Source organism: Thamnophis sirtalis, unplaced genomic scaffold (assembly GCF_051295495.1).
Source record: "Thamnophis sirtalis isolate CommonGarterSnake01/CBP01778 unplaced genomic scaffold, rThaSir2_p1.2 scaffold_3, whole genome shotgun sequence".
In the NCBI taxonomy this organism is placed as follows: domain Eukaryota; kingdom Metazoa; phylum Chordata; class Lepidosauria; order Squamata; family Natricidae; genus Thamnophis; species Thamnophis sirtalis.
Genome location: NW_028261383.1, coordinates 33,174,453 through 33,200,355, shown reverse-complemented (window position 1 = coordinate 33,200,355; position 25,903 = coordinate 33,174,453). Strand labels below are relative to the sequence as shown.

Here is a 25,903-nt window from a genome sequence, read left to right as displayed (position 1 = left end):
TTTGTAGTCTTCATTCCTCTACTCATCATGACAGTTACATAGATCTTTTCCTTAAAATACCCATCTTGAATACAGTACTTATAAGAAATGACAATAAGATGTTCCTTCGTGGTCTGCTGGTCACATATATCTGTTATATCCTACGCACTGTTGGAAACAAAATGCTGGACCAGTTAGACTTTGGTATGCTTCAGCAAAACATTTTAATTCTTACCTTTATTTATTTAATGAATTTATATAGCTGTTCATCTCATAAATGTGACCCTGGGCAGTGTATAATGAAACAAAGAGTTAAAAAGGCTAAACAACCATTAAAACCATAAAACATAATGTATAAATAAGACAGGAAGAATGGATCAATATCCTATATGCAATGTAACCATCTTGCAGGGTTCCTGTTTCTATGGGATCCCCAAGCCAATGGGAAAAAATATATTTTAAAAGACATTTGGAGTTGGGGCTAATTTCACATCAGGTGGAATGATGTTCCAGAAAGCAGGTTCCATCAGATACAAGTCCTTAGCATATGTTACCCATAACATAACTCTCCTGCTGACCTGTTGGGATAAGTAGATGTAACCAGGGAGAGGTGGTCTCTCAAATAACCTAACCCCATTCCATACAGGCTTTGAGGGTTAAAACCAACACCTTGAACTGAATGCAGAAGCAAACTGGCAACCAATGAAGCTTGGTTGCCTATGGGTAGAGATAACTGCATGTGCCATGACTGCTCCCCTCGTCACGATCAAAATAATTCACACATCAGGTTCCTCTATCCCTCAACCCTGGTATCATCAAATAAAATAATCCTTATGTTAAAATAAGAATGGTTTGTCTAGGCTACTGCAACAAATAAAACATACAGTGAAGGATCTTGATAGACTTCTCCCTTTGTTTTATTATACCTAATCAGGGAAGGATTGAAACTTGTTCTTGACACCCAGCATATGGATTAAGAGGGTGCTCCTCAGGAAAAAAAATCTTGATTTTTAGGGGGATCCAGTCTGAGGGAACACAAGTGAGGTTCTAAAATAAAAAAGGAGAGATTAAAGAGCATTGAAAGATTGTGATTGCCAATGGTTTAAATAATTTGGCTCTTCTGTATTCTCCATGCACTGCAGTCTAACACACAGAAAATGTATTCGGGAAGCAAAATCCCTGATTTCAAAACAGCTGCTCTTGAATGGAATTCAAGATTTCCCTATTTCCAAAGGAATATCTTTCTTCATCAGATAATAGCTCTCTCTCTCTCTCTTTCTCTCTCACAAACAGACACACACACACACGGGAATTCTGGGAGTTGAAGTCCTCCAGGCTTAAAGGTTGGAGACCTCTGGATTAGATTAGAACGTAAGATAGGCTGTTCCCTGGGCTACTGGACTTCAACTCCCATAGTTCCGTTATAGAGACGGACAAACCCGAGAGCAACGTAACGTAACCCTGCCTTTTTTAAAACGTCGCTTTAAGATGACGAAAGCTTTGCCTTTCTGAGCTTGCTGATTGGCTCCCAGCAGCACGAGCCCGGAAATACTATCACGTAGTTCGAAAAGCCGGGGGGGGGAATTGGGGGGGTTCAGCATCCCGCTGCAATGGCGGGAGAATTGGAGCGCTGGGTTTCGAACCAGCTCCATACCCTTCTGGGGCTGAGTGAGCGCCATGTCGTTGCTTTCATGGTGGGCCTGGCCCAGCGGAGCCGGACTCCCGAGGACTTGCTCGATCGCTTAGAGGAGACCGAGACGCTGCGGGTGACCGAGCCCACCGCGCGCGCCTTCGCCCAGCAACTCTGGGAGCGGGTGAGACGGTTTGGCAGTTGAGCGCGCGACCCACTTCCAATAGCGGGATTGAGGCATGGGAGTGGGGGGGAGGTTTGCTGTGAGAGGCGGGGCTAATCCAGGGGCGGGGCTGTCGAAAAAGGGGTGCAAGTGCACTATGGAGGCAAAAAGATAATAATATCCAAATTGGTATTAACATTTTACACAATAAAATGTAAAAGGAGATTCAACCGAGAAATAAGGAGGAACTTTCTGACAGTGAGAACAATCAACCAATAGAACAGCTTTGCCTTCAGAAGTTATGGGAGCTTCATCACTGGAAGTTTTCAATAAGAGATTGGATTGCCATTTGTCAGAAATGGCATAGGGCAGTGATGGCGAACCTTTTTGCACCGAGTGTCCAAACCAGAAGACACATGCATGCCTCAGAAACCCAAAGACCAGCTGGTCAGTGCGCATGTCGGTGCCAGCCAGCTGGTCTTTGTGTGTGACTGAGCACCGGAAACCCAAAGACCAGTGGCTGGCACATGCATGCCTATTTTTTGAATGTTTTGGGGACTGTTTTCAGAATGTTTTTGGCACGAAAACGACGCTGAAAACAGCCTGTTTTTTGAGCTGGTTTCTGGTGCTCCGGGGCCATGAAGACTAGCTGGCTGGCCAGAACTCAGAAGAGCAGCTGGCGACAGCACGCGTGCTGACAGAGGGGGCTCTGTGTGTTACCTGTGGCATGCATGCCATAGGCTCGCTATCACTGGTACAGGGTCTCTGGCTTGAGCAGGAGGGGTTAGACTATAAAGTCCCTTCCAACTCTATTAATCTGTTAAACGATAGATGTAAGCTTTTCTCCGAGTGGTCAACATTTTTTCCTCAGATAAAATGGGAGGAGTGGAAGAGAGAGTGGTTGAGCGTTTACACCAGATTCTATTTCTGGGGACATGATGGAGAGTCCCCAGATGTGCGTATCGGGGTCTTAACTGCTGCTGAGAGACGCAAAACTGCTTCTTTAAAGCTGCTAGGAAGACAAAGCAAAGGAATTGTTGATTCCCGTTTTTTCAATATGTTGGAACAAATTCTCTTTAGCTTTGTGGGCTAAAGCAGGAGTCACCAACCTTTCAGACCTCAGGGACCACCAAATTCATAATTTTAAATCCCACGGACCACTAATATGATTTTTTAATGAAGATAAATAGTATTTAGTGCGATATAAAAATGCAAATAATTTTTTTGCGGACCACCAAAATTTGGGATCCAAACCAGTTTGTCCTGAATTTTGTTTTGCGTTTGAAAGCTTGCAACAAAGCTTCAATAACCATCAAAACTACCAGTCATATGGGACACGGTTGTTATGTAATAGTAGTTGGTGTCCCCTTTCCCTCCCCTTTTCTAGTTTCTTCCTTGAGCATGACTTTCAAATTGTAGACCTTTTTTCACTGATTGTGCATGTATCACTCTGACACCTTTTCCACTGAGCATCAAACAAAGAAGCTTCAAAGAACAGTAATTATAGGTAATGATTAGAAGGAGCAAGAATGTGAAAGTATTGTATTTTGATTACTTGAATCCACTTACTAAATTATGTAGAGAGTAAGGAAGATGACCTTTAGAGATATACAGACAGTTGCCTAAGCATTGTTGGTGGTTACTCCCTGATTCATTGAATTTTAAGAAGGAGGTGATACAACACAATCATACTTCACAAGTTTCTGTTATTGTAGATCATCTAAATAAATAATTTTCTTTGTGTGGTCCACTTAGTGTGGTTGATACATTCCTTGAAAATTAGGAAATCTTAACCAGGAAATGCACTGATTAGATGGACACAAACTGATAGCTATCACCGTGCAGATGATGGGAGTTGAAATTCAAAATTTCAGAAGGGCACCAACATCACTTTTTACTGACTTCAAACTAGTAGTAATTCTCCAGCTGGAAATGGAATGTATTATTATTTTTTCTGCAAAAACTGATTCTTTGATGGTCCCGCTCTATAATAAGGGTGGATGCATCAGATTCCATTAATTTTACTTTCTTTAAGAATTCAATAAGAAATAAATGGAAGTGTGAAAATAATATATAGCATTTAGTAATTTTGTGTTTTCAAGTATTTCGCATGAAGTGCCTAAGGGTTATCTGTAGAATATCCCATCAAGTTGTCAACAATAAATGGATGGTAAAGACTTAATAAGGCATCCGATTAATGAAATCTTGGCAGAAGTAAGATGTGAACAGTCCTGTATTCAATATTTTACTCAAAATTAATTCAATATTACATATATACTTGGAAAAATTGGGAAAGCCATGTGTCTTCTAGGCTGGTGCTAAGGAATAAGAGCTACGTTCTCAAATGGTTTATGTTGGGTATGTGTAGAAATTATAATGTTTTGGAGTTTTAACTGATTTGTTCACTTTCCCCAATGGTTGATAGGTTCCACACCAGGTGCCGCAGGAGCGTCCAGCAAGATTAGCTGAGCAACAGGCCTTAGCCTTGCAGGAAAAGAATCGTTCATACACCCTGTTGGAGGACAGTGATGATGAAGAAACCGGTAAAGCAACAGCAGGCCGAAGCTCAAAGCGTCATCACCCCTCACAAGGTCCTGAGAGCAAGCAAAGGAAACGGCACAAACACCTGAGGCAGCGCAAGGAAGAAGAGGAAGACAAAGACTCTGATGAGAAGCCTAGTGGAGAGGACACGGGACGGTGAGCATCCATCTCTTGCAAAAAGCAGAGTTGTGAGAAAAATAAGGAAAGCTGCAGACATTCTTGCTTTTCTTGGCCTAGGATTCCAGAGGAGGATTCAGAGGATGAATGGGACCGGAGTGAACGAGAGCGGCTGCAGGACTTGGAAGAACGTGATGCTTTTGCGGAACGTGTGAAACGCAAGGACAAAGAGAAGACTCGCAATATCCTCGAACGATCAGACAAGAAGGTGTGGTCTCTGCCTTTGGATTTTGCTTTCGTAATGGGGCAGCCCTTCTTGGTTGCATTTGTCCTAACTGTTCTGCCCATTCTTTTCTTATATCCCCCATTTTTGCATTAGGAGCATTTCACCTGGGGCTGGAAAATTTAGGTAAAAAATGGATATTGGAGAGCTATATGCACCTGCAAATATATACACACACACATATCTGTACCTGCATATCATTATGAATATCACTGCATATATATATATGATGATTCTGTTCAGGCATAAACAATATACAGTTTTTTTAATACAACACTGCTTTTTTTTCTAGCCATTCTAGCCAAAAAGCAGACTTGAAAGAATGTAGACAATGTTTGGTAAAAGTGGAAAACCTAAAAAGATTCCTGAATATGTTTTTGGGAACAGGAATCAGACATAGTTCGCTTACATATCTTTGTAGATATCCTTTCCACTTTCTGGAGAAAGTGAGAATAGGAATTAAGGAAACTTGTGCAAAATTAGTGAACTGTCTGTGTTAATTTGCAGAAGTTTCAGAACTTTGTATACAATTTAGGGTTTTGATTTATTTTTAAACCATGGTATAGTTCTTATTCAACATTGTGCAAGACTAATGGCTAAAATTTTAATGCTGATTCATTGAGATATGGAATCTTTTATTTCAGTCCTGCTTTGCAAGGCCTTCATTCCCAATATGGAAACATGTGACTGACTCCTTTTCAATCACTTTCAAATCTCTGCTATGCCAGCTCCAGAGTTCTCATGTTTTGGCCTTTGGTGGTATTTTCTTCCTCTTCTCATACCTGAGAAATATACCTAATACTTATATTATTTAGAAGAGGAAGTTCCACTTTCTTGCTGAGATTATTCCCAACTTTTCTGTAAGTCTCTGATAACTGCTTTGTTGCATGTCTAAATCTATAGTCCTAAAAATACAGGTAGTCCTTGACATATGACTCCAATTGAACCCAAAATTTCTGCTGCTAAGTGAAACTTTGTTAGGTGAATTTTGCCCCATCTCTTGCCACAATTGTTAAGTGAATCACTGCAGTTAATAACACGGTTGTTAAGTGAATCTAGCTTCCCCATTGACTTTGCTTGTCAGAGGTTTGCAAAAGGTGATCACACGACTCCAGGACACTGCAACTGTCATAGATACTAGTCAGTTGCCAAATGTCTGAATTTTGATCACATGACCATGGGGATGCTGCAACGATTGTGTGAAAAACAGTCATAGGTTACTTTTTTCAGTGCTGTTGTAATTTTGAACAGTCACTAAATGAACTGTTGTAAATTGAGGACTACCTGTATTGCATCTAGCATTTGTTAACAAGTATTTTTGGAACTGCTGTGTTTTGAGTTATTATTGTATATTTGTTTCCTATTAGGCATATGAAGAAGCTCAAAAGCGCTTAAAGATGGTAGAAGAGGACAAGAAATTCATGGTAAGAGCTTGATTTTGTCATTGTTTTTAAAATAAAGAATAATTTGACAGTGAACTACAATGAGGCATTGATGGAATATGGGAGAGTATAAAAGAGACACGGGAAAAAAGTGAAGAGACATGGGAAAAAAGTGAACCAAATTGTGTGCTAGACTCCTGATCAGCAAGCCTGGTCTTTAAGCAAAGGAAACAGTAGAAAGTTTTTTTTTTAAATTATCTTTTTTGACAAGCCAACAAGACAATAATGAAAATGTTACAAGAAAATGTTGTTATATTTTTTCCATGTTATAAACTTTTAATCTACTTATGGCCAAAAAGCACAACTAGCAAATTAGAAATATAATCTAATATTTGACATTAGGTATACTAGTTTAAAAAGTAAAACTCATTGGTGTGGTGCTCAAAACCTAGTTTTTATAGCCATAGTCTGGCTATTATCTCTGTAGTTTTAGGTTTTTCAGATGTGAGTAAAATGTTAACATATTCAAAAGACTCTCTTCCTGTTTTTGATTTTAGAATAAGACAGATAATATCCTGCAGAAGACTCATACAATTCATAACACAATGAAATATGATCCACTGTGTCAAAATCAGTATCATTACAGGGGCAAATTTTTTTAGAGATCAGGATTTTAAAAAAAAAATATTTTGAAAAGGCTATTTTGTGCTTATTTAAATATAAACTATTAAGATATTTATGGACCTGAAAATTGTAATTTTTCAAAAGTTACAGGTGAACATAGAATTTTGACTTTGGCCATTAATTACCATGTTTAATTATCAAATCATCTTAGTTTTATACAGCAAAATATTTAGGTCATACCCCATGGAAAATAATCAGGATCAATGCCAATCTGACTAATCTTTGGATCATCTTATAAACTATATATCTGCAAAAGATTCATTTGAGTTTTCCCGAAGCAATCTTTGTTTTAAAAATGTATATATGCAACCAAAATATGCTTAGCCAAGCCTGCCTTTTCAGAGGGTATTCTTTAAAATTTCACTAGTAATTGGGCTACATTATTATCTGCAAAGGTAATCCAACTTGGAACTCCAAATAAAATTTGAGATGCAATGTTTGCATTAAAAACCGCTGCACAATGAAATCTGCCTCTTGAATAAAAAAATCATAGCCACCATAGTAAATTTTGCTTTCAGAAGTATTGCCTTGCAGTGATGTTGCCAGGACAGAGCATGATTAAATAAAATGCTCAAATAAGAAATGAAAATTGGGCTTTCAAATTTATTTTTAAAAACAAAATCATTCAGACTGTAACGAGGATAAAAACTCTTTTTCTCTTCCTATACGTCAGATTCCAGAACTACGTAAGAAATCCCGTTGGGAGTATTTAGCCAAACGAGAAAAGGATAAAATAGAAGACTTGGAAGCAGAAATAGCCGATGAGGAGTACCTCTTCTCTGAGCAAGAACTATCAGCCCTTGAGCAGCAGGAGCTGGAGTATAAACGCAAAGTGCGTGACTTGGCCAAACAGTACAAACAGGCTGGAGAACAGGAGAAGATGGAGAAGCACAATCGTTACTACATGCCAGAGGAGAGCCGCAGCAAGGTAAGGGGGGGGGGGGTGATGTGTGCAAAGTTTGGGGCCAGGGATGGGTGAGATGGCTACTTCCCTCTTATGAGTGGTAGATCGAAGAAAGGACATAAAGTATTGTTTTCGGGTTATTTGTTTGTTTGTTTGTTTATTTATTTATTTATTTATTTATTTATTTATTTGTCTTGTATGCCGCCCACTCCCGGAGGACTCCGGGCGGCTCACAAAAGACAAGGGAAAGGGGGGAACAAAACAAAGACAACATATTAAAAACAAAACCAACATTCACAATTTCTATGGAGGTAGATGCTTCTCAGCTCCCCCCAGCCTGCTGGAACAGCCAGGACTTGGTGGCTTTGCGGAAGGCCGGGAGGGTAGTAAGGATCCGGATCTCAACAGGGTTATCCCGGTGGTAATCTCCAGTTAAACATTTGCAATAATCAGGGGTAGGAAAGAACTCTACCTAAGATAATCTGCAGGTAACCAGAGACCAACATATGGGGCTAAATTGCATCTAGATACCTGTTGGCAACCATTGGAGGATCTGCATCACTGCTGTAGCATGTTTTCCATTGCTGAACATCAGTAAATACACAATTTGCTTCACTTGGAATCAGCTCAATAAACTGAACATGGAAGACCAAATGTTCGGTAAATTCTGGCTTTTGTCTTCACGAATATCCACCAGGGCAAATAGGGGACTCAGAACAATCCTTATCAGTCCCACTATCTGAAATACTTTATTAGCAGCAGCTTGTATTTTTTGCAATGTTTCTTGCTATCCTTTTATCATTTTTCTGGACTTTTTTGAAACTCAAAGTGTGCCTATATTAAGAGCAGCTTCTCTGTCTTTCTGCTTGTTGGTTTATTTTTTGATCCGATGTATTTTCAGATTTCATATCTTAGCCATTTTATATAACATTAAAAACAAAAACAAAAAGTTATGCATCAGAAAAAACAAAAGAAAAAAAATCTTCCAGAACGTAAAATCCAGTTCTTCTCTAAATATTTTTATTAGCTTTTACTTCTGCCGCATTAGATTAAACCTCTGTGTCTGAACCCAAGCACTGAAGTTCAGGCCTATTACTTGCTGTCCTTTTCACGGGATTCTGGTTCTTGGGTCAGTAGATAGAATGTACAAAAAGACAAGAGAGTTCTAATGCTTCCTGAAATTACACACACTTGGGGATATAACTTTATACTTCTGAAGAAAATGTGCAAAAAATACTGCACTGTTGAACTAAAACCTTGGCTATTGAGCTGCTGAATGCACTGGTGATTCTCTTTGATTTTGTCCTGCAGAAGATTCCTGATCGTTATGAGGAGCCCCAGGCAGAGGATCACATGGCTCCAAGAGATGAGCAGCGGCGTTGGGAGGAAGACCACATTGGGGCAGCTGCTCTCCGTTTTGGGGCCCGGGACGCCAATCAGCGCCATCCACGCAAAGACTATGAGTATGTGCTTGAGGAGGATGAGATGATCCAGTTTGTGAATGCTGTGCAAATGCGGGGCGCAAATCAGAACAAGGTAAGAAGGTGCAGGCTGGGAAATAGAGAAGATGAGACACTAACATAGCCAAGAACTCCTAGTGGAAATTCAGATCTTGTCCCTGAAAAATACTTATTTTTCTGGGATGTAACGATCAATTTTATTTATTTCATTTTATTTATTTATTCAATTTCTGTAGCTGCCCAACTCAATGAAGTGATTCTGGCCAATTGATTGGAGCAGAATTCACCAACATTTTCGGGTTGGTGGCCTGGAGTGTGTGGGGGGGGGGAGGAAAGTGGGATTATTTTGTGGGAGGGGCAAGCATGTATGTGTCCAATGTTCACAGTGACGCTCGCGCAAGTGGAGCCGTGACGAAACTTGCATAAGTGGGGCTGTGGCAAGTCTCACGTGGAGATGCGCGCAGTGTCAAAGCTAGTCACATGGCCCAATGGTGATTGGCCCACGGTCCAGTACTGGACAATGGCCTACAGATTGGGGACCCCTGGGTTAGAGATCTCATGGACAAATTAAGAGTCTTAGAAGCAAAAGCTGGGCAAATAGCTCTGCCTCAACAGAAGGAATTCTAGAAAATGGGAATTGATTTCGATGAGTTAGTAAAAGGAAGCTATTTATTAAATATTACAATAATGAGAACATAGATAAGGAATCTAGGATTTGACAGTAGGAGGGAAGTAGAAATAACAGAATCTTGTGTGTTTGCTTTCCTTTCCCCCTCCCTCTTAAATCCCAGTGAGTCAAGTAGGAGCCATCCTGAGTCTCTTCCTAATATTATATCCATCCCCATGGCTCAAGGCTTGCTTCTGTCCTTTTTGGTTTTGTAACAGCTTCTGAATATTTCCCCCAAGGCCATCACTCTCTGTATTAAAGTGCTGCTTAAATATGGGTGGCCAAAGGAAACTCTTGCAGCTGAGTCAGACTTACTAGCTTAATATCTCTATAGAATAAATTAAGGGAATCAAACAGGTGGGTTCCGGCTGCTGCTACTGCTGATTTGCTAAGGGATGCACTGCGTGCGCATGCACAATGTAACAAAAATTGTTCTGCACATGCGCAGAAGGCAAAAACAAGATGGCAGCACCTATGGTGCCGCTGAGAGAACCATTGATGGGTGTAGCAGGCCTGGATTGCTGCTGGTTCCAGTGACCCAGGCAGCCAAGTTTCTACCAGTTCGGCCGAACCAGTAGGAATCCACCTCTGGAATCAAATAGATTGTTTCTGGGTTGTTATCAAGCATTACGAAGGATTGCGCCTGACAGCTTTGACAGGTAAACAAAGGTAAATGCCATTGACCTACAGTGCCTCCCACATTCTGCTTGCAGTATCAGTTTTGTCCAGGGATAGGAAATATAGAAGCAAAGAGACTCCAACAGTTCTTGTTGATCCAGGGAAACTTGTCTATCTCTGTTTCCTTGGTGCCAGGAGGAGAAGCCAGAACTGTCCCAGGCTGAACTCAAGAAGTTGTCTATCCAGGAGGTGCGCCGCAGCCTTCCTATTTTCCCATACCGTGAAGACTTACTGGCCGCCATTGCTGAACATCAGATGCTGATTATCGAAGGGGAAACTGGCTCTGGCAAGACTACTCAAATCCCACAGTATTTGTGCGAAGAGGTAACTCGATAGGGAAGGGGGAGAATAATTAAATACAGGAGTGAAGGAGATCCATGGTGAAGCCTACAGGAGGGAAATACTGCTTCTTTGGTCCCTACTTCATGCTAGGTATTGGTGTTCTAAAAGCAAGGGGGGCAAACACCTACTTCTGTAATCCTAGACCTGCATACAATATTAGGATTCGGTCTGCACTGCAATTTGGTTCTCCAGAAATGCTCACTGTGCTGCGGTTGTCTTTGGCTGGACTTCAGCTGTCCTGTTCTCTCTCTCTCTCTGCCCCAGTGCCTTTATCTGGAAATCATGGTAGTCACTGGTCCATGGTTGCTCAGGCTTTGAATGGGGTATGTGGACATTGTTTTGAGCTACAAATAAAACTCAAGGAGATTCCAGCTTTTAAAAAAATTGATCCATAAAGATTTTTTCCTCATTTCTGCCCTCGATTCCAAATGAAACTTAGGATTTTAAAACTGTTACGATTGCAACAGTGGGGCAAGAATCAAGATGAAAAAATGCACATTAAAAAACAACAACATCCCCTCAAATAGGTATTTATTTTATAAACTGCTCCAGTTGTTCAAGCTTTGGACAGTGTATTTATAAGTAAATAAATGAACCAAAAAGTTAACATTAAAAATGAAATTATCTTTCACAGCCTTCACGGCAAGCCAAAACCCCACTGAAAAACAACACTGTTAAGTGCCATCCAGAACTTTAGAAGGGTAGGTAGTATTTTCTACAGCGCCTGTGTTCTGATTTGACCACATCTTGCCTTTTGACACATTCTACAAAACCCACATTTTGCTGCCCACTCAATACAAGTTGAGTATTTACATTTCCAGAGTTGCCTTTGAAAAACGGTTTTAGATTTTAGGAATATTTAAAATGTGCATGTACTAAAACTTTTGAATCAGTGCTTTGGGATGATTTACACAGAGGAAACAAGTCAATTTTTCATACTTGACAAACCCCAGGTGTTCCATTGTCTGCTTATTAGTATACCCATAAACAATTGAGTGTATAATCCAATGACCCCAGCAGGAAGAGGTTTTAGCAGTGACACAAATAATTCTATGCACACCCATAAATTATTGAGTGCGGCTATGAACTGCTGAGTTTATAATCCACTGTCCCCAGCATGCATAGTATTTTAGCTCCTACACAAACCATTTTATGCACATAACAGCTTTGGTATTGAGATCTTGAATCATGGAGATTCGCTCTCTCTCTCTCTCTGTCTCTTCCTAACAGGGTTACACCAAGAAAGGAATGAAGATTGGCTGTACTCAACCCAGGCGAGTCGCAGCTATGAGTGTTGCTGCCCGTGTTTCCCAGGAAATGAATGTCAAGCTTGGAAATGAAGTATGTTTTGAAGAGGGAGAGGGGAAGGAACAAATTTGTATAGTTTATATTAACAATCATTTTAGCCAGTTTATAATCCCTGATCTAATTTTGGGATGGCCAGTAATGATTTTAATGGCAGCCAATATCGGTGGAGAAAAAGTTGATTCTCTGGCCTGAAAACATTCACACTCAAATAGAGCATGCATTATTCACCTATAGAATTCAGTGCCACAAAATGTAGTGATGGGTACATTGAAGGACAGGTGTATTAAGGGCTTTTGGTTTTGAGATTTCAGTTTTATTTCTGGATTGGAGGCAGCATATCTCCAAATACTAGTTGTAGATGTACAGTGGTGGAGGAGGGATATACCTTTCTCCATCTTCTTCTCTACAGAAGCATCAAGTTGGCTGATCCAGCAGGGCTACTTATAAATATAAGCATTATCCCAAACTTTCAGATAAAAATCAATGTGTCCCTTGTTCACCCTTATTTGCCATGGACCTGAAGGCAGTGATGTGTTGGCCATCATAATACTCATTAGCCTCATAACAGTATCTATTTCTCAAGGTAATACAAGCATTACTATTTCCTTGGAGAGGAGATTGATTTCTGGTGACTTCTTGGATATATCTATTTAGTTTTCTTAGCAACAGTATGAAAGTGGTTCACCAATGCCATGGTATATGCTCAAAATTCAGATGCTTGCAACCGGTTCATATTTATGACGGTTGCAGTGTCCTGGGGTCATGTGATCACCCTTTGCAATCTTCTCACAAGCAAAGTCAATAGGCAAGCCAGATTCAACAGCCGTGTTACTAATTTACCAATGGCAGTGATTCACTTATCAACTATGGACAGAAAGCTAAATTATGGCAAAACTCCCTTGCTTGATAACATAAATTTTGAGCTCAATTGTGGTTGTAAGTTGGGGGGATATTTATATTTCTTTGGAGGCTGCCTTGATTTGAATTAAATAGAATTCCTGGACAAACGTTGCTCTGTGGGTAATAAAGACAGCTCTGTGCCTTTACCACAGGTAGGATATAGCATCCGTTTTGAAGATTGCACTTCAGAGCGGACAGTGTTGAAATACATGACAGATGGGATGCTGCTCAGAGAATTTCTCACTGAACCTGACCTGAGCAGCTACAGGTGAGTAACAGCAGTGGACACTTGCACTAGTGGCTTAATCACAGGGATGTTTGTTTGTTGTCAGATAAATAGCTGAAGTAGCTTTCCCATAGCAAATTAAATTGCACTACTCAGATCTATTTTAGCTCAAATCTTGCCTGGTAGTCAATGTGACTAACTATAAAAATAACTATTTCCAAATTCCACAGAATACAGCTAAATTTTAAAATGCTCACTGAATAAATTCTAATGAGAATGAGTGAGCAAAACCATACCTATGCTATGGTTTTTCAAACATGAATCTGAGTCCAGAGACCAATTTCAATTTCAATTTATTAGGTGATATTCAGCAGGTTCTGACCAGTTCTGGAGAACTGGTAGCGGAAATTTTGAGTAGTTTGGAAAACTGGGAAATATCACCTCTGGCCCTGCTCCCAGTTGTTCTCTGCCTCCCAAGCCCCAGCTGATTGGGAGGAAATGGGGATTTTGCAGTATCCTTCCCCTGGAGTCATGGGGAATGGGGATTTTGCAGTATCCTTCCCCTGGAGTCAGGTGGGAATGGAGATTTTACAGTATCCTTCCCCTGCCACACCCACCAAGCCATGCCCACAGAACCGACAGTAAAAAAAATTGAATCCCACCACTGCCAGAGATGTCCTTTTGGAATCTGTCCCCACCCGAATGAAGAATGAATGTTGTGTACTATTTTACTCTTATGTATTGTTTTATGTTTATTGTTTACACCCCCCCTCCCTATTTTATGTAAGCCGCCCTGAGTCCCCGCGGGGAAAAGGGCGGCCTATAAATATTAATAAAATACAAAAAATACAAATACAAAAATTTGCGTGGTAAGCTGGATCTAGGGCAATAAATGATATTTCATGTGAGGGTCTCATTTTAGAATTGCTGCAGAGTGCAGTCCATTTTAGAGCTTGCTTTAGGACAATAGTTGGAAAGATGGTCTCCGCAGTTCTGAGAGTGGTGTGCAGTGTGGGATCATAGTGATGAGTAATGATCATTTAATGAGTAAGCTATGGTTTTAAAAGAGCTAGATTCAAGGCTGATCTCCTGCTGATTCCTTAAAATTGTAGTCTCTGTAGTAGATTGTAAATTGTAGTCTTCCTTCCTTAGTTTTTTTTTTAAAAAGCCAACAGGGGCCTGATTTTAAACAGACCCAAGATTAAAAACTCCCTTGCAAATGATTAGAAATATTGCTTTCTGGCTTGCTTTCTAGCGTCATCATCATCGATGAGGCTCATGAGCGCACACTGCACACCGACATCCTGTTTGGCTTGATCAAGGACATTGCTCGTTTCCGGCCTGAACTGAAGGTGCTGATTGCTAGTGCCACCCTGGACACCGAGCGCTTTTCCACCTTCTTTGACGATGCTCCCATCTTCCGCATCCCAGGGCGCCGTTTTCCTGTTGACATTTTTTACACTAAGGTTAGCAAGCCCTAAGTGTTTTGTGTGTATATATGTGTAAAGGGCTGAGGAAACAAAGTGATCAACCTCGGTGGATGTGGATGTGAGGAGAGCATGTAAGATTTCTAGAATGCCAATTCCTACATCCAAACGTGTATTTATATGCTTGTAAGCTGAAGTTGTAGATTGTACCACTCTTCATTTTTATAGTCGTTGTGTGCTGCCGCATCACAGGCATCCATCATAACTGGATTTCATTCTGTTCAGGTTTCCTAACTTGGCTTATCTTTTGTACAGTCATTATTTCCTACAGGTAGTCCTTGCCTTACAACCACAATTGGGACTAGATTTTTTCCAATACCCTTGTCCTATAACAAGTCTTTCTAGTCTCACAAAATTAGAGCAAAATGAGAAAATCACCTATAGAAGAAGCATATCTATCTAATCTAGAGAAGAAAAACTGAATGAGGAACAAGGACAAGCAATAGTAGGAACCATTAAGGGAGATGAAGTTGTGTTTATTTAACTCAAGAAGAGTTACAGGTAATCCTCAGTCATCCTACTGCTCTACTGTCCTTGTCATCCTCCGTTGATCTTCGCCATCTTTCGCCTCCCACTGCTGCGAGGTCTGCCTAACTTGCTGTGCCAGACCTGCTTCCCAAAGCCATGTCCGGCCTTGTCCAAATCCTATGGAACCTCGTCCAAATTGCATGCAGCCTTCTTGCAAGGCTTTGGAAAGCTTAAAAGCCTCAAATCAAGGCCACACACAATTTGGAGAATGGTGCACACAGCCTTGAAAAGAAAGGCTGACGCAGCCAACAGCTGCCCCAAAAAGGTCAGGTCAGACATGCCTCATCAACAATGGGAGGAAGAAGATGGCAAAGGTCAGCTGGGGAGGGCAGGATCAGAGGAGTGCAGGTTGAGGCAGCGGAGTGCAGGGCACCAAAAGGACAGAGATGCAAAGGGAGATAAATGGGAGAGTTGAGGTGCCTTTGTGGGCAACCCACTAAACACTCAAATGTTGATCACATGCAGTTATAGCAATAGCACATAGACTTATATACCGCTTCACAGTGCTTTTATAGCCCTCTCTAAGCAGTTTACAGAGTCAGCCTATTGCACCCAACAATCTGGGTCCTCATTTTACCCACCTCGGAAAGTTGGGAGGCTGAGTCAACCTTCAGCCTGGTGAGAGTCAAACAGCCAAATTGCAGGCAGTTGGCAGTCAGCAGAAGTAGCCTGCAGTACTGCACTTTAACCACTGCGCCACCAAGGCTCATTATAGCTACTCACATGGTGTAACTTTGGGGATTAACTCTCATTTGTTCAGCACTGCCGTAACTTTGAATGGTTGCTAAACAAATGGTCACTAACTGAGGACTACCTCTAATTTGATTGTTCTCCCTCTGCCTCTTCCCTATAGGCACCAGAGGCTGATTATTTGGAAGCCTGTGTGGTATCGGTGCTTCAGATTCATGTAACTCAGCCCCGAGGGGACATCCTTGTGTTTCTTACGGGCCAGGTAAGCTCTTGTATGTTTTCTCCTAATTTACCACCATTACTTACCAGTATTGTAGTATAATAAACAGAGCTTCACTTCCATTTTTATTGACAGGAAGAAATTGAAGCCTGCTGTGAGATGTTACAAGATCGTTGCCGGCGCTTGGGCTCCAAAATTGCAGAACTTTTGGTCCTTCCAATTTATGCTAATCTGCCCTCCGACATGCAGGCCAAGATCTTTGAACCAACCCCACCAGGGGCCCGGAAGGTAAAAGCTGGTTTTATAAAGCAGCAAGGGCTAACCTGTGCAGCTTTCATTATTTAGAGCAGGGGTCTCCAAACTTGGCTTGGCTCCAAACTTTAAGACTTCAACTCCCAGAATTCCCCAGCCAGCATGTTGCCCAATTTGGAGACCCCTTATTTAGAGAGTTGCATTTGAGATGTTTGGAAAAGGACAGGGTGGAAAACTTTGGCCTAAGTGTTGTATTTGAGGAGATGCAATTTCAGACATCAGTTGTTTAGTATTCTATTTTGTTGCTTGAAGGGAATAAATATTGGGAGGACCTCTTTTTGATACTCATGTACTGTAGATAGTTGAAAGAAGATGAACATTAGGGGTGTGCACAAAGAGAAGAGATTTTGTTTTGAGAATGAGATAAAACAGCCAGGTTGGCAGTGGTAAAAGAACAAATTCTGAATTCCTCAAGTGTTATATGTTCCATTTGCTGAACAGTTCAAGTATTCACTGTAGAGACAATAGGAATGCAAAACAAGTATCTTCCTGTGGTGGAATAATAATGTCTGTTGACTGCTATCTAGTTAAATTGAAGTCTTTTAAAGCCTGCTTCCCTATGCCAACTATCACAGAAGCTTAACAAAGAGCAATACTCTATATCGCATTCAATAGAGACTACAAAAACAACAACGGGGAAAATCACACCTTTAGCTCTTGGCTTTAAACCAACTCTCTCTTCATATTGTCTATGAATAGTGCTAATCTCTGTATTTGCAGCCTGCAGGAATGCTAACAATAAGGAAACACATTGTGCAATTAACATGCAGAAAATTCAGCATCAACAGAACGTGTACAACACAGAAATAAAAGCAACATTGAATATGTATTTTACCAACTGCAGCCTGAAAGCTTGACAGCATGATTAATAATGCTTATGTAATGTACACAATGCATAATGTATTTTCATTTGCCTATTGGCTGCCTACCAACAAAAGAAAGCATAACACATGCACAACTCTTGCACAAAATAGAACCTCTAACCTCCCTAGAGGAAAGGATTTTTGAAAGAACCATACATTTGTCTACCAGGCAGCAAAATTTCAGCAGTACTGACATTTGACATTAGCCTTCCCAAATTGCCTTTGAATCTAGGTGCAACATCTTGTCTGACTTGGATAGATCAGGGATTGCCTTCCAGCAATAGCAACATTTGCTTCAGTATGTACTTAAACAACTTTCCCCTAACCCTCCCCCCTTCTTCTTTCATCTCCTCTCAAGTCACTAATACAGACATGTAATTGACCTAATACACTTTAGTGACTGTCCTGGTTTTAAAGAAGGAGTGGGAAATCAGAAACTCAATCACTACGTGAAAGAAAAGGACTCAAGACAATCAGATTTTTCGCCTCCATAGTAAATATATTTGAAGCTGCTTTACCAAGACCTACAGTATGCCATTTCTCTATATAGTATTGTTTATTTGTATTAGCTAATTCTTGGACAGAGATCTTTCAGAGACTTGTTTCCTAGGATGTTTTTAATGAAGAAATCAGGATTAGAGTTAGACCGCCTTAATCAGCGTGGTGTTCTACATTTTATTTATTTGTTTGAACAGTCAATTTGAATCATGGTGACTTAAAAAAGTGTAAAAACTGTCTGAAAACATCCATGGTAAAAAAAAAAAAAAAGACATGCACTATATAAATAAGCTACAAGAGATGTTACAGCAAATAAATTAGCTAAGATAATCACCTTCCAGCTAGCAGGTAGGCCTCCTTAAGGCCCTACAGAAAAGTAAGGTCTTTGCTATCTTCCAGAAGACCATCATCGAGCTTCTAGAACAGCGTTTCTCAACCGTGGCAGCTTGAAGATGTGTGGACTTCAACTCCCAGAATTCCCCAGCCTTCAAGCTGCCTTGGTTAAAACATCTTGTTCCATGGTGTTGATGCCATGGCTGAAAAATACTAACTTCTGTTTTGAGCTCCTTCATCTCATGGAATTAAGGTACTATAATTTATGATATTTATAGTATAAGTAGCTACTTTACACAATCATTTATGAGTATCTCTTCTCTCCTCAGGTTGTTGTGGCCACAAACATAGCAGAGACATCACTGACCATCGATGGTATAATTTACGTGATTGACCCTGGGTTTTGCAAACAGAAGAGTTACAATGCTCGCACGGGCATGGAGTCCCTCATTGTTACCCCCTGTTCTCGGGTATCTGGTATCAGTACTTTACTTCCCCATTCCCTTTCCCATCTAATCTATCTCATTTGCTGAACTTGAATGTCTTCAAAGTTATCTAAAGCTCTTATTTAATCTGGTTCTCTTATTTGTGTTGGTGCTAATTCGTTTGCAGGAAGTAATTTATTAAGAATGTAGTTAACCTGGAAACTGTTCATAAAAACCGCAGAACAATGAAAAATCATCAGGGATTTATGATCTCTGATTCTGTAAAGCTATGAAGTTGTGTAGAAATCCATTCTGTACTATCCATGTAATGGTATTCACCAACCCACCAATGCTGAAGCTCTAACCCTGCAGGGTCCTTAAGAACAATAGTTAGAATGTGTGCATAACATATAGATCAAAGCAAGGGGTAGTTCGGCAAGGATTGTTAAGAGAGTATTATGAGTGTCAAATAAATTATCTTGTTGAATCCTGTGATAGTGGAACATTAATAAAAAATGATTAGAGCATCTCTTCTAATTGCAGTCTCTGAATGTTGAGGAAAACTGGAATTTTCTGAAATGTAGATTTTTGAACTATACTTTATTCCTTGTGGACATTATAATATTACTAAGAACTTTTAGAAATGTATAGTGGTGGTGTGCTTGAGTAGATTTTAACAGGCTTACAGTTTATGCCAATCCAAATAAATACTGAGCGGCTTAACATTTCTGTCATATGTAAATGTTAAAATAACAAAAAAATAAACAAGTCAGAATATATCTAATTAAATCTAGATGACTCATTATCTTAATTTCACTGCAATAAAGATAAATGGTGAGAGAAACATATTTATTGCCATTTACACTGTGGAATTTAAGATTGTCTTAGTTGGGGAACCCAATAGGTGCTTTTTTCAAGAGGCAACCTGACTTTCTGGTTTTTCTTTGAAGACGTTTCACTTCTCATCCAAGAACAGCTTAGAGCTGAAGAAGCTTCTTGGATGAGAAGTGAAACGTCTTCAGAGAAAAACCAGAAAGTCCAGTTGCCTCTTGAAAAAAGCACCTTTGGGACAACCATGTCCTGGATGACTGGGAATAAGCAGTTTTCACCGATCTCAGTAAAAACACAGACTTCATATTCTCCATCAGGCTTCTGCCAACCAAAGAGCAGGCCGGGCAGGCCGTGTGGCTGCAGGGAAGTGCTTCCGTCTCTACACAGCCTGGGCGTACAAAAATGAGATGGAGGAAACCACAGTGCCAGAGATTCAGAGAACCAACCTTGGCAACGTAGTGCTTCTTCTCAAAAGCTTAGGTGTGTATTTTGGCAGTCCTGGGTAGCAAAATATGGGGATTGCATGCTCCATCCTAGAATATATTTACAAAGATTTCCCACAATGGAAGTTGGATCATTTTTAAGGGCTAAATTTCAGTAGATGCATCTTATGATGGAAGATGGAAATACCTAGGCTCAAGGTCTTGTAGAAACTAGAAACCTGTATATGCAATACTTAGTTGGATTGTATTTCTTCTCTTCCTTTAGGCATCAATGATTTGATTCACTTTGACTTCATGGATCCACCACCCCACGAGACTCTAGTATTGGCGTTGGAGCAGCTGTATGCCTTGGGGGCCCTCAATCATCTTGGAGAACTCACCAAAGTATGATTTCTTATTCAAGGCTATTTTGTCAGGGCAGGACAATTATTTTGAAAGCAAAGTGATTGTCTATCAGTGGGAGTGAAGTTAGAAGTTGGAAAAGAGACTGAAGCTTCAAATTTGTATTCAAATCCAACTATACTTTCTAGTTACTTCTTAGTTTAGGTTCCATGGAGACAAATTATTTTCATTGTGATCTTCAAGGATAGCATAAAAGAGGCCTTGTCATTATTGCATCAACAATAACAGGAAAAATTTCTGTTCAATTTGATTTGAGCACTAAAGTGTTCTATTTTAAGTAGGTGGGCCTGAATCAAGATTACTTTTTTGTTACAAAAGTCATCTAAATAAATAAATAATAGCAATAGCAATAGCAATAGCAGTTAGACTTATATACCACTTCATAGGGCTTTCAGCCCTCTCTAAGCAGTTTACAGAGTCAGCATATCGCCCCCACAGTCTGGGTCCTCATTTCACCCACCTCGGAAGGATGGAAGGCTGAGTCAACCTTGAGCCGGTGAGATTAGAACCGCTGAACTGCAGATAACAGTCAGCTGAAGTGGCCTGCAGTACTGCACCCTAACCACTGCGCCACCTCATAGATAGCTATATCTCAGCTCAGTGTACAGTTATTATGAGGATAAAAGACTGAGGATATATGAAGCTTTGAGGAATTTAGAAGGAGGTACCTGGTTGCAGAGAGGGGAAACAGAAGTGCAATGAAGAATGGAAGATATTTGAATGTATTGTACCTGCATGTCCCTTTCTATACTTAAAAAGGGAGGTCTGCTAGGATGGCTAGTGATCGGAACAGATGTCACAGATATCATTAATTTGTTGCACACATGACTTCAAAATATTTGGCTAATATACTTCAATCAGAAATGGTGTTTTAACTTGTGGGAGAAATATATTACACTTGTGAGTTTTTTTCTCCTTTAATTGAATTTATTAACTCTGCGTCTTGTATTTAGTTGGGCCGGAAGATGGCAGAATTGCCTGTTGATCCCATGCTCTCGAAGATGATTCTAGCTTCTGAACAGTGAGTCCTTATCTGCTGTGTCTGGCTCCCCCCCCCCCCCTTAATATGTTGATAGTGGCTTTGGCCTTGTTCACATTTGTTCAGGAATCACAAGGGCAGCATACTGTATCCATCTCCTATTTTTTAAATTGAATCCTTAATTCTCTATTACATTCCTCCCAGAAAATTCCAACATATTTGAACAACGGTGATTATGTAATTACAAAAATCCTACAGATCTAGAGTATTTCTAAAATTTAAATAATAAATTACAAGCGTAAAATCATTCCTGATTAAGTGTGGATAGAATTGAAAAGAAATTATTATATTAAAAATGCTTCCAATTCCTGAGTAAAATTTTAAATATTTTATCTTCTTTTTAAGAATCTATCTACCTACTTGATATTAATTGTAAATTGATGTGCTTCTAAAGTTTCATTTGATTAGAAGGTCTGATTTAAATTGTGATTTGAAATCATATTTTTGTTTAGCTTTTCATTAGTTTATTGTTAGTATGTCTCCTCCTCTCAATCTATCTGTTCCCCTTTTTTCTTCTGAAGTCTTCTGATTGCTTTTATTGCTTTTGTTCACTTTCACTTCATTTCTATCACAGTAAAACCCAACATTATTCTTTCTTTACTGGAAATTCCCCAGATACAAGTGCTCAGAGCAAATCCTGACCATTGCGGCTATGCTTTCAGTCAACAATGCCATTTTTTACCGCCCTAAGGACAAAGTAGTTCATGCTGACAATGCCCGCATGAATTTCTTCCTGCCTGGTGGAGACCATCTGGTTCTTCTCAATGTTTATACTCAGGTGAGGACAAAATGTCAAGGCCAGCCTGGCAACCTGCAGATTTTTAGAACTGCAATTCTTAGAATTCCGAGTAGGGAAGAATATTTCATATCCTGGATAGTAGAGGTGGGATTAGTGTATGATGAAAGTTTCAGTAGATGACTTTAAATCATGGCCAGCCTTGCATTTATTGTAGAGTTGTATATCAAAGATTCCTTTAAGAAAAAAAAGAGGATACAACAGTCTAATCAAAGAATTACTAAGGAGAAAACCATCCCACCATCAAAATTGGCAATCTACTGTATAAACAAGGAGCAAACCCCACTTCTGTCTAGAACTGATGATGCTACGTAGTTGAGAATACATATATTCTCTTCTATTGAATACTTTTTATTCCAGAGGTCATTCAGAAGGATGATAAATAATGTTTGCTTCTTCTCTGTGTTTTAATAGCAGTTCTAGGATATTAATGTGAGATTTTCCAAAGCTCATAGGGCATTAGGTTCTACTTTCAAGAGATACAAAATGGGTGTTTTCTGGGACTGAGGGCAATAACTGGTACAGATAGGTTATTAATAGTAGAGAAAATGTGGGACCTGCTATGGTGGTTAGAGATAGGGATAGGCCCTACCTACTGGGTGGAGGAGGCCTTAAGAGGCCTGGTTCAGGGCCTGCACTAGGCCTTCCTCACTCAAGGCATCCCATGCGCCACTTAACAACCTGTGCATAATTTAACCATCACATTGGGAGAATAGGGGTGGGGGTTGTTAAGTGACATGCTTTACTTAATGTCTGTCATGACTTCCGACTGTAATAGGCTGGCTCCATTACAGTCATAAATCAAAGATTACTTGTACTCAATACCGTGTAGTCAAGTCACTGAGAATATGGTATTCCTCACTTGAAATTCCAGCAAGCCTTTGATCTCTATTAATCCTCCCCTTCTCTCTTAGTGGGTAGAAAGCGGTTACTCCATGCAATGGTGCTATGAGAATTTCATCCAGTTTCGTTCTATGAGGCGGGCTCGAGATGTGCGAGAACAGCTGGAAGGGTTGATGGAACGCATTGAGGTGGATATTACTTCCACTGAAGGGGACTACATTCCTATCCGCAAGGTAAAAGCACTGTACACCTGTTATTTTCTTTTGCTTTGGGTTTCCAAAATTCCTTTAGACAAGCGTATATGTATTTGGCATATCCATCTAATTTAGAAACCATAACAATCACATTGTCAATCCTGAAGTGAACCTGGCTGGGCCCATCTTTTAGGCTTCAGGGCTGCCACTAGATCGGAGTGGGTGGAAAATAGCTGGGGTGTTGTAGTCAAAATAAGAAGTTTTCCTGTGGGAACCAAGGTCATTCCAACAAGTGGCTGGGAGAGGAGGAGCAAAGTAACCAAGCAACTGGCCAGCACCTCGATTGCACCATGTGACTGGTGACTTGGGGAAGCAGGGAAACTTTTTCTTTTAATTAGGTGAAAACCATGGGAACTTTCAGAGTCGGTTTTCCCCAGTTGTGCCAATATCTAATAAAATTGTCCTTTGAAGGATCCACCTGCCTCGGAGTTCTGCTTTCTGTGGGTGCATAACTTGGAACGCTTACACACACATTTTTTAAAAAGATTGATTTCTAAATTTGCAGAAGATACTTTTTAATGTTTGTTTATTAATATATTTTTAACTCTGTTTTTCATCAATTATTTAATCTACAGTCAAAATAGCTTATTTTGTGTTATTTAAATTACAATACAATGAGTTATATCCAGATACCATTTCTTTCATTGTCTACCTCACATTTGGCCCTTCCTACTCTGTTTCTATAGGCTATAACAGCCGGTTTCTTTTATCACACTGCCCGGCTAACCCGCAGTGGTTACAAAACGGTCAAGCATCAGCAGACAGTGTATATCCATCCCAACAGCTCCTTGTTTGAAGAGCAGCCCCGCTGGATCATTTATCATGAACTGGTTTTCACCACTAAGGAATTCATGAGACAGGTGAGTTAAAACCTTCTGAAGAAAAAGTTTCTCCTCAGAGACAAAATGTTATCTATGCTCAAAGGAAAACCGATATGTGAATATAGCAGGTGCTTTAGGTCAAATAAAAATGTTGCCTTTAAGCGTTAGAAAATATCCATTTTTGAGAATTGAAATAGAGGAAGAGCTGAATACTTTGTGAATTTGTAGCGTTTTATTGTAGGTTTCCTACTGAAGTGTCAAACAAGAGGTTTGTGTAATATGGAATCAATTAATTGATTCTGGCCTAACTCAATATTTTATATACAAGTCACTTCATGTTGCTGTTGCTGCAACGGTAAAGACAGAGGTGACTTCTCATTAGTGGATTAAATGATTAAAAGAGCTGGAGGATTCAATAATCGGGTATTAATGGGACTTTTGTGGAAGAGCAGTTCTGGATTTCCTTTACAGCCAGTTCAGTTAGCCTTATTCTTACATCCGACGCCTCACACTGGATCACCTTTCCATGGCCTTTTGACCTAGCTAATATGCAGGTCAAACTGGCTACGGAACCAGCTTCGCCCCATCCACATCAGCCCATCCTGCTCATTCAAACAGGGAAGGTATGCTAAAACCCTATCAGTCAAAGAATGTAAACTGGCAGAGCTAAGAAGAGGGCTTTCTCTGCCGCTGCCCCTGCATTGTGGAACACCCTGCCCTCAGATGTGAGGAAATGCCCCAATCATTTCACCTTCCACAAAGGGGTCAAAACTTGGCTGTGCAGCCTTAAGTGGGGAACACAAAGGCCCACACAACTATGGAGCTGACCGGCCCTATGAGAACTCCCCCCCACCCCTCACTTGTATTAACAACTACTAACTCCCCATCTTTGAGTTTTTCACCTTTGGAAACTTTTATAATGTTGCTTTTATAATTATAAAAAAAATAATTCCAAATTATTCTGATTTTAATGTTTAATTTTATTGATACTCCGCACCGCTCAGAGCCCTTTTTTGAGGGAAATGGGCAGTTAAGAAATATGAAATGTTTATCATTCATCCACCCACCATTCTCATCTACTGTATGTCTATATCTATCTGTCCATCCATCTCTATCATCCCTCTCATCTCTCTCCTATCTCTCTCCCTCTCTCTCTCTCTTTATCTATCCTAATCTAATCTAATTTAATCTAATTAATCTAAATTTATCTAACCGTCTATCTAAATATGTCTGTGTATCCAAGAGACAGTGCTGAAATCAGAAGCCTGGCTCGAGCTGCTTTTGTGTTTTCTGTAGGTGATTGAAATTGACAGTTCCTGGCTGCTGGAAGTGGCCCCTCACTACTACAAGGCCAAAGAACTGGAAGATGCCTCAACCAAGAAACTCCCCAAGAAATTGGGCAAGACACGAGAAGAGCTGGGATAAAAGAAAAACTTGTCTTCAGTCCTGACCATTCTGGTGCTGAATAGCACCTTTGGACACTTTTTTGTAGAGCTGTATAGTTTTGCTGTTACTCAGAGGCATAAAATAAACCCTTTTTTAAAATAAGCTCCCTTGTGTTATTTGCTTGCATTTTCCTTCTAGACAAATTTAATGTTTGTTTTAACAAATCAATTTCTTCTTTAAAAAGACGCATACAAGAATGCATACAAACAGAATTCAGTGTTCAAATCATCTTCAACATTTAAAGACAACATTATACCATTATTGTCTTTGTATCCTGCCTTTTTGTGGGATGTAAAGGCGGCATCCATGGAATTTTCTCTCATTTTATCCTTATTAATTGTAATTTTTGGACGTAATTATTACCATAAAGACCTGTAAGTTCAATGGCTGAATAGGCCCTTGAATCTC

At 40.0% G+C, this 25,903-nt stretch overlaps 1 protein-coding gene across 2 annotated transcripts; it reads left to right on the top strand.

The window, feature by feature from the left end:
* The first annotated feature begins 1,564 nt into the window (after positions 1 to 1,564).
* DHX16 (DEAH-box helicase 16) lies at positions 1,565 to 25,597 on the top strand. 2 transcript variants are annotated; one of them, XM_087708565.1, is made up of 20 exons: positions 1,565 to 1,793; positions 4,198 to 4,469; positions 4,551 to 4,698; positions 6,081 to 6,137; positions 7,453 to 7,707; positions 8,995 to 9,219; positions 10,624 to 10,812; positions 12,061 to 12,171; positions 13,191 to 13,306; positions 14,520 to 14,730; positions 16,133 to 16,231; positions 16,325 to 16,477; positions 18,525 to 18,665; positions 19,769 to 19,931; positions 20,160 to 20,278; positions 21,250 to 21,317; positions 21,951 to 22,113; positions 23,046 to 23,207; positions 23,915 to 24,088; positions 25,346 to 25,597. In XM_087708565.1, the coding sequence occupies exons 1-20, from the start codon at positions 1,590 to 1,592 to the stop codon at positions 25,472 to 25,474; spliced, it is 3,159 nt and encodes a 1,052-aa protein (XP_087564691.1). In that variant the 5' UTR covers positions 1,565 to 1,589; the 3' UTR covers positions 25,475 to 25,597. The 2 variants fall into 2 exon arrangements, with proteins under 2 accessions (XP_087564691.1, XP_087564693.1); XM_087708567.1 differs by lacking the exons at positions 1,565 to 1,793; positions 4,198 to 4,469; positions 4,551 to 4,698; ... (1 more) ...; positions 7,453 to 7,707; positions 8,995 to 9,219 and adding an exon at positions 11,465 to 11,531 and having other exon boundaries at positions 10,672 to 10,812.
* The last annotated feature ends 306 nt before the right edge of the window (positions 25,598 to 25,903 follow it).